The following is a 9,580-nucleotide window of genomic DNA, read 5'->3' on the forward strand; positions in this document are numbered from 1 at the left end:
AAAGCTAAACACACATTAACAGTTCCCCCTAGAGCACACTTCACGCAAACTAGGGCTTCTGTGGCATTCTTAATAAACCTACCCATAGATGACATCTGCAAAGCTGCAACATTGTCTACACCACACACATTCACAAAACATTGTGTGGATGTGTTAACAAAAAATGCTAGTGTGGGCCAGGCAGTTTTACTAACACTATTTCAAATCACTGCTACAGGTTGGCCACCGCTTCAGAAAGAACTGCTTTAGTCTATGCTAAAGCATATGCTCTACAGCTCATATGCCTCAAACGGAAAACCTACTTGCCCAGTATGCATCTGTTCTTGGCATATAGAGCTGTAGAGTCCTATGCGCCCACCCGCCTCCCAGGTACCTTTACCTGTTACAGTTATAATCTTACTTGGATACCAATTTACATGGACATCTACATTTACTACTTTACTAACTCCATCACCCTTTATGGCAAAACAATGTAAGGATTGAGTCGATGTCCATGCGCACTATCACCGAAAGAACGAGTCGCCTACATCGTGACTAAATTAATTCTTCGAACAAAAACAAAGTGCAAGATGGTGATCTATGCCTCTACAGCTCTGTATGCTAATAACAGATGCACACTGGGTAAGTATCATTTTCCATATCTATTACTGTTGGAGAACTATGGTTACATTAAAATAGCTTTCCCAAATTTGTGATATTTTGTGGAGGTGAAAAGTAAAAACCAATCTTAAACCTATATTAAGCTTTCTGATTTCAAAGATATTTGTTTTAAATCTGCATTTTGATTTAGCATATATATTGTACTTGAAATCCTTTTTGCATACTTTTAAATTCTGTAACTATCTGGAATCATTCACAGGTCAAGGCACAGAAGATATTCTTGCAGCCAGTCCAGATCCCGCTCAAGGGGACGATCAAGAACACCTAAAAGAAGCTCATGGTCTAAAGGTCATTCCAAGTCCAGGTCAAGATCTCGGTCACAACCGCGGAAATCCTCCTCCGGAACAAAGCCACGATCACATCGAAGGCATTCAGATTCGGCAAGATCTCACTCTAAATCTCCACACGAGAATTTCAATTCGGATCACAAGTCTCATAACAAGAAAAACGCGAGACACTCCAGTTCCCGATCAAGATCACGGAGCTAAGGCACAAAGCTTATCGTCAGGCAATGTCTCAAGATTGATAGACTGATGCCATTAAAGTTTTAATGGTGTGTGCTTTGAATATAGTCTTGGGACAAATGTGTCAAAAAAACAAATCCTTGGTCAAGGTTTCAGCATCTGTTTTTGCTGGAGTATCTGAGTACAACTGAAATATAATCCACTGTTCTCTCTATCAGGTACACTGTAAAATTAAGTAAAACTTTTGTCAAAAAGAAAGCAATAGAAATTGTGCTCCATTTTCGAAGATGCTTGAAAGTGTCCAGCGAGGCGTACTGTCTAGGTCATTGTCTTGTGATACCTTTGCAGTTTAAAGCAAAGTGCACTGTACTCTTACAATTTAGGAGGCAAATAATTATTTGATTACATATTGCTTATTTTGCATTTAGATAAATCACCAACTTTGAAGTGCTTCACCATTGTACTATGTATATAAAGCATTACCTATTCTACATTGTGGTTGCAATCTTAAACATCATAGTAACCCTTTGCTACCATGTTTTTGTTTTGAAAAAGTCATGTCTTTTAGAATTTGCCATCGAAGCACTGTAGCTATTAATTTCAAGATATTGCCTGACAATAAATGTTAAAAGTGGAAGAATAAAACATGGCATTATATATTTTTCTCCTTAGTAGCTGTAGGTTTGAAACTGCTTTTCCTCAGAGGGGTTTTATTTTTTAGTGATGAGTAATGTGTCTGAGGAAAACATTTGTCACTGCATGCAAATATTTTTTTTTTATTCCTGCATGTTTTTATTTTTACTTTCCCTCCACAGATTGAGCATACTTTATTCTGTAGCTCTTAAACAGGGAATACTTTTCATAGGAAATCAATGAGGTGGAAGGGTTGACACAACAGTAGTAGTTTGTGTGTACATAATAAAAATAAAACGTGCATTTTAATGACCGATTTTCTCTTTACTTCCAGTTTTTCTATTATCCTATTTGAATGATATCCTTTTCCAGTGGTAGGGTGCCTGATTCATTGTGGGTGAATTAAAAATGTCCTAGCTATCGTAACGGAAAGTTTCAATTCTATTAAGGACTTGGAGGCAAGGATTATGCTATTCTTTCTCCACTTTATTGAATAGCAACCATTTGAAGTTAACACAACTACTATTCCCATGAAACATAGGGGATCACACAAGAAAAGGATAGTGTCCGTGGACAGAACGTCCCCCTCCTCCGCACCAATCACAGGGCTCCTGAATGATGGTAGTTCTTTTACTGTCCATTCCCCCTCTTTCGTCGCTGAGGGTAAGCCAGTCAGGGGGCTTCAGGAATCTTGTTTTCCAGAATCGCCTGCAAAGCAAAATAAAGCATAAGCGACAGAAATGGCTATGGTTTAGCCTTTTAGGGAAACGGTACAATGGAAGATACAGCAACGTCAGCTGGTATTGTAAACAGGATTATAAAATATCTTACTTACCCTAGTACGAGGGTGGGAAGGTACCAAAGAGAACCTTGTACCCTAGGTGGGATAATCCTCACCTCCGAGTCCTTGATAGAATTGAAACTTTCCGTTACGATAGCTGGGAAATTTTTCATTCTATGTCCGGACCGAAGGCGAGGATTATGCTAGTTTAAAGCTTGCTCACCACCAAGTGGGCCAGATCAATAATCGGCTTAAAATAAAACCGCTTAAAGGTGGAGTCTGAAGACCAATCTGCTGCATTCAGAATGTCTTCCAGACGAGCTCCCAGGGTAAGTGCCTTAGAGGCCATCGCTCCTCTGGCAGAGTGAGCGCCGAAGGCTCGAAGGTTCATTCCAGCTTCCTGTATCACCCACCTTACCCACTGGGCAATGGTGGGGGAAGAAACCGCTTTATGGGGCGTCTTAAGCGCAATCAGCAATTGCCGCTCACCCGGAGGACGGTACTCCTCTGACGTCTCTTTGTACGCCTTGAAGCAAGAGACCACACACAGTTTTGGAACATCTGTGAATGCAGGATAAGAGATGGACTTCGTCCCACATTTTGTTTGCCTCCGAATTGTAAAGGTGACTCCAGTGGGAGAAAAGATCCTGCTGGAAACGTCCAGGGTCCTAACGTCCGAAACTCTCCTGCAGGATATACGGCAGAGAAGCATCGCCAGTTTCGCCGACAGTTCTTTTCTAGAGAGGAACCGGTTTGGCTGCCAGGACAGAAACAAGTTTAAAACCTGGTTAACATCCCAGAGTTGGGAATAACCAGGCTCGGGCGGTAGAGAGAGGCAGATGCCCCGCAGAAGACGACCGACCAAGGGATGCTCACCCACAGGAGAACCGTCCACCATGGTATGACCCGCCGAGATGACAGAACGGAAGGTGTTAATGGTCCTGTAGCCAAACCCTCCTCTGCTAGTTCGGCCCAAAAATTCAGTATAGAGGTCACATCTGTTGCCACGGAATTGAGACTCCGTCGCACACTCCAACGATACCACCTCCTCCAGGTAGAATGGTATCGCTTGAAGGTACTGTCGGCCCAGGCCTTGGATGTGAATTTCTCAGCCGCTCCCGAAAGGCCTGGGACCGCCCAGCGTCCCCTGTAATCTGCCACATCAGGGTGAGAGCGCCCTGTGCTATAAGCGGATGCAACACTTTGTCCGGACTTAGAAGAAGAGTCGGAAAGTGGGGGAGTGGAGAATCGCAAGAAAGTTCCAGAAGAACCAGAAACCAAACTTGAGACCTCCAAATTGGAGAAACGAGGATCACGTCTGCTCCCTGGCGTCAAACCTTGGCTGAGACTCTCGTGATCATGGCGAATGGGGGAAAAGCATAGCCCCTTTCCTCCCGCCAATTCTGAAGGAGCGAGTCTGTCTGCGTTGCCATGGGATTCGGTTTCCAACTGAAGAACGGGGGAAGTTGGTGGTCCAAAAGGCAAACCGGTCAACTGAAAATAGACCCCAGATACTCTGGAAGTTGCATACAGGAGTTTTCGCAGATCTCCAAAGAGTCCCATTGTGAAAATGTCCGGAGTGGGAATCCTCTATCTGGTTGTCCTGACCCGATGCAGTACTGACAAAAGTTTGCTACCATGTCTGAGAGCTCTCTAACGTGTGCCCCCAAGATGATTGATGTATCGGACTGCCGATATGTTGTCCATCGTGAGCAGGACCAAACCGAATCTTCGGTCCAACATTGTATCGCAAACGACCCTGCCAAGAGTTCCAAACAGTTGATGGGCAACTGTTGCTCCTGTGGTTACCACACACCTCCCATCGTGAAATCGCCACAACGCGTGCCCCAGCAGACCTGCTGGCGTCTGATTCTATTACTATTTCCGGTGCAGAACCGAAAATCGTACGCCCATTCCAGGTTTTCATGTTGGAGAGCCACCCCTGTATTTCCTCTCTTGCTTCCACCAAGAGTGACACCTTCTGAGAATAGAGTCCCTTCCACAGGTGTTGGTTTTTAGGCGCTGTAGTGGCCCAGTGAAGATAGCCTGAATCGATGCCGAAAGAAGACCTATGATGCGGGCCAGTTGCCTGAGGGAGAGGCGCTGTTGTGAGTGCTCTCCCGAGTTCGTGACAAATTTTCGTCCTCTTCCGGGAGGGAAGACTGAGCGTAGCCGCTACAGAATCGATGGAAAACCAAAGGAAAATGGCCCTTTGGGTTGGAGCTAGGATGGACTTTGCCTCATTGATCACAAAGCCCAGGCTTTGAAGCATATTGATCGCCGTCTGGAGCTGATGGGTCAAGGCGTTGGGACATGGGTCTATCAACAAGATGTCCAAGTAAACTGAGTATCATACCGGACGCCCGATCAACGGGCGGAGAACCTTGATGAATCACCAAGGCGCGGAGGAAAGACCGAAAGGCAGTGTGGTGAACTTGTACGTCTTGTCCTGCCAGTGAAATTGCAGGAACCTCCGGTGAGGAGGAAAAATGGGTATGGTCAGATATGCGGCCTTGAAATTGAGATGCGCCATCCAGCCGTTCGGCCTGAGGAGATCGCGAAGAAGATGGATTAAACCCCCCCCCCCATCTTGAAGTGACAATAAACCAGCCACTCGTTGAACTCGCGCAAGTTGATGACTGGCCTCTGGCCCCGTCCGTCTTGTCCACCACAAAGAGGTTGCTGATGAAGCCACGGGGATGGGGCAGAGTTTGTACAACTGCCCCTTTGTGCAGAAGAGATTTGACCTCCTGTTTATGAAAAAGCGAGCGGATGTGGCGAAACCGGTTGGAAGGGTCCCCCGTGAAACCATATGAAACCCCTGAACAGTTTGGAGAGCCCAGGTGTCCTCGTGACAGAATTCCATGCCTGGCAAAAAATGCCCCAGACGGCCCCCCCACTTTTAGAAGGGAAGAGAGAACACTTACCAGAAGAGTTGGAGGCGCCACCGCCTCTACCACCTCGGTTCTTGCCCCGCCGTTCTCTTGTCGGGTAGAAATTGCAGAATCTGGATTGATACTGGTAATTTCCCTGGTTGGAGCCTTGCTCTCTGTGCTGATTGGGACAGCTGAACGAGCGGCCCCTGTCTCGACCGGCCCCTCTGAAAACCCGAGGGTGAAACACTTTCCTTATAGAGGACTGCGCTCTGTCCAGAGACGTAAAGGTATTGACTAAGCGCCCCTTTCATAAAGGGCTCTCTGAAGAGACCGCCCTGAGCAATGGGGCCTGCCTCAGAGTCTGCCAAATCCCCAAGCTTGGGGTCAACTTTAATCAGGAGAGATCTGTGCCGTTCTTTCGAGATTGCACAGTTGGCATTTCCCAGAAATACCTAGACGCGTTGGGCCCAAGATGAGAGATTCTCTGGGGAGATCAGGGACCCTGATGATTTGGTTTCTTCTGCCATATCCAGGATTTTCGTGATGGAGCCTAGGCCATCTAGGAGCTTGTCTTGGCAAGCCCGCCAAGACCTGTCAATGCCCTTGTTGGGGTCTTTGACAAATTTCTGTTAGAACGTTGCTATGCGTGGGTCAATGTCAGAAGTGGCCGCTACCGTTCCTTCTAAAGAGGGGTGAGGGCACTCCGCCATAAGACAGTTCCGAACTGTGGCCTCTAACGGCCGGCTGATGCGCCTGGCAACATATTGGGCCACTTTCTCACAGGGCGCCCAGTCGGAAGACCTAGGATGCAGAATGTAGTCCGGATTTAACATATCTGCGTAGAGATTCTGATCACCGGAATCGGGCGCAGTACGTGAAGGGCGCCAGGGGTGTGAAGGGCCGGCGGTGTCATAGTCTCTTTGCGCCGTGTCCCCAGGGGCATTGGGTGTAGCTAATGGGGTAGTGCTCGCCAGGAAAACCTGTTTAACCCTGGCATCTCTGGGCCGTTTGGCCGGAGGGGTTTGAGAGTCAGTGGGGGCTCTGCTGGGTGGAAGAGAAGTCGGGGTGGCCTGAGCTGCCCTGGCCAGCTTATCACAGGCCTGCTCAATCTAGCGGGAGAGGCGGTCCTCTAGAGGCCCCATTGCCTGCTCCACCGCCTTATAAATGGATGAGTCTACCGCATCATAAAAATCTTCGTCCCACTGAACCGCTGTCAGTGGATCCTACTTCCACTGGTCATCTTGGTGTGTGTCGTCCTGGTAAGATTCCATGAGGACAGGGACGTGACACTACCCAGGTAAGTGGGATAAATGATAGCGAGGGATTACCTCAATGTGGGGGGGGGGTCTGGGTGTCAGCCTAGACTTCCAGCAAGCAGTGCTCACGTTAGGGAACAAAATGTAGTCCAACAGCCCTAGTGCTAAGAATATAAGGGCAGCCTGGCTGAAATGGGGCCCCAGCAGGTTACAGCCTGCAATACAAACTCCCTTGGAGCGTTGTGGGAACTAAAGATACGGACCCCCCAGGCGGGACACAGTCCCCCACGCACTGTCAAAAGACAGGTACAGACTTTAAAGGCGTTATGGGGAGCGTTCACTCCTAATGGCAGGAGACAGACCGGCATGCAGTGTAAGGCAGACAGAGGCTCACTCACGGCAGTGCGATCTCGAGATTGAAAAATGCGCGGAATCTCGAGAGCGCACGCCATGAGGACGATGCACAAACGTGCCCTCGGGTGGCGGGAGGAGAGCACCGCAAGCCGCACCAACTACGCAGCCGTTGGGGAGGAAACGCTCCCACTGCTGGATGTGAGTCAGCCGAGTAGCAGCTGACTCGCGCACAAGGAAAAAAACGGGAAACAATCTGCAATTAAACAGAGCACGAGGCGCGTGTCGGCAAACGGTCAGCGCACCTCATCGCTAATAGAAATGAAAGCAAACCAAGCAAGCCCCAAGGTACCAAGGCGCGCGTCGCTATAAACTCTGGGGGGAAAATAGATGAAAGCCAGGAATCGAAAACCACACACAAACCAAGGCAAAGCACACGCCTAACACCCGAAGGCAGGGCTACAGAGATGGAAAGCGCGTGTTAGTGCAGGACATGCCTGAGAGGAAAAAGCTGAGAAAAAACCCCAGTAGAGACCGGCAGAGCACACATTAAGCTCACATTAACGATATAAGAACAATAGCGCGACCATTGAAATAGTCAAGAAAAATCACAATATTGCCAAACATCGAGAGTGAAGTAAAATAACACTTCTGGTTGCAAGCAGCGAAGAAAGAGGAGGAATGGACAGTACCAGAGGACTACCATCATTCAGGAGCCCTGTGATTGGTACAGAGGAGAGGGACATTCTGTCCATGGACACTCCATCATTTTCTTATGTGATTCCCTATGTTTCATGGGAATAGTAGTTTTTGTTTTGTTAACATCAAATGGCTGCTATTCAATAAAGTGGAGAAAGATTAGCATAATCCTTGCTGCCGGTCCTGACAGAATTAGTTGATTTTCTCAGTTTAGCGTTGTTTTGATCTGGTGTAATCATCAGATCACTGTGTAACATGCTTGTCTGAACTGGTATCCTACGTTTTGATTTTTATATAGCTGCCAATTGGGGGTCGTTTAAGTTGACCTTTGATTTCACTAGCAACCTCTGTGCTCCACAGTAGCCAAGTCCAGGATTTCTGTTGTAGCTGGTGGCAATGACTTTTTATATAGTCTGGAGTAGTTAGATTTCCACACATTGTGCTGTTTCTTATTTGCTTATGCTGCTTCATCAGAGCCATAGGCTCCATGTCAAAACATGTATAATGTCAATACACCCATGATATTGCAGAATTTATTCCTTTGAGATATTGGCGTAGTGTAGACCTTTCACTAACAAGATTTCTATGCTGTGTGATACAGATGTATGCTGAGTGAAAAGACATGGGAAGGGCAAGCTGTAACCAAAATAATTTGTCCTTGGCCACAACTATTTATGGTGGGCCAATATCTGGTCATTTATGAAAACCCTTAGTAGTTCTGATTTCTCTCTCAACATGGGTTGTTCATTGACAGTTGTAACCCCTGCATTGTGCTGCTTGTATGGTGTCCCGGTATACGTTTGACAAATAGCTCTTCGGGGAGAAAACCAAGCAAAACTGTTTTATGTCTGCATAAGTCTATCAAAAGTAGAAATTAACAATTTGGTTTCTTTTCATATGAAGTTGTTTGTAACATGAATACTCCGATATAGGGAATCAATTAAGGGTGTGCGCCAAGTAATTTCTTTGCATAGAAAGAAATTGATCATGCTGTTCACAAATATTGTTTTTAATCTGGGTTTTGATAAATATGCAGTTTGAAATAGTATGTTTTTTAATGTAATCAGAATTCCTAAGCCTCTCTAACGCTTTCACTCAATCTATAGTTTTTTCAAGGCTGGATTTGCAGTGATTAATTCTGCTGTAAATTGTGTGGGCAGTCAATAGAATATTGCCTGTAGTAACTTTTATGACTGAAGGACCTATAACATTCTGCTTGAAAGAGAGGAAAGGAATGGGTAAAGATGCCAAAGTGTTTGACTAAGCTTTTGTGTCCTCCTACTCGGTGCAAAGAAAAGAAGTCTGAATGATAACGCTTTAATTTTGGATCTGGCGATGGATAGAGTGAAAAGCCGGTCGGCTAGCATTTTTGAAATTTGTCATAATTAATAAAGAGCAGCATTATTATAAAAATGGGTGTTTGTAATTTCTTTATTAAAATAAGCAAAAAAGGACTGTTAAATGTTCTCTAGTTTTGCAAATACCCTGATCAGTTATTCTCAAATTAGATAGTCAGCCTTTTCAGTTTTAAATCGTTTCCTGCTATCTTATGTGATGGAGCATAACAAGAAGTATGAAGTGCCTTGGGTCTTCCCAGGTAAACCGCTTACCTGCCTTGTGCGGAATACGTTTTCCCTTCCATGAAACCCCTTTAAAAATGAAATGAAATGAAGGAATTGTCTATTTAGACCAAAAGTTGATCAAGCTGAAAAAAAGCCTGGCTGTTGCGCTCTGTCTTTTTTCCCTACTAACATGAGCAGGCGGCAGATAATTGCATTGATCATGCTCTCAAGAGTTTCTGGCAGTGCTAGCCGGAGCACATTGGATGTCTTGGCTAGAGTGGTAAAACGATGACAAAAG

At 45.9% G+C, this 9,580-nt stretch overlaps 1 protein-coding gene across 1 annotated transcript in view; it reads left to right on the forward strand.

Annotated features, from left to right (window-relative positions):
- Nucleotides 1–9,133, forward strand: part of SRSF12 (serine and arginine rich splicing factor 12) — an 84,923-nt gene extending 75,790 nt beyond the window's left edge. Inside the window, exon 5 of the mRNA XM_085611175.1 lies at nt 860–9,133. Within this exon, the coding sequence (XP_085467301.1) occupies nt 860–1,148 (289 nt within the window). The 3' untranslated portion in view covers nt 1,149–9,133. The remainder of the gene's footprint in view (nt 1–859) is intronic.
- The last annotated feature ends 447 nt before the right edge of the window (nt 9,134–9,580 follow it).

Source organism: Triturus cristatus, chromosome 6 (assembly GCF_964204655.1).
Source record: "Triturus cristatus chromosome 6, aTriCri1.1, whole genome shotgun sequence".
Lineage (NCBI taxonomy): Eukaryota > Metazoa > Chordata > Amphibia > Caudata > Salamandridae > Triturus > Triturus cristatus.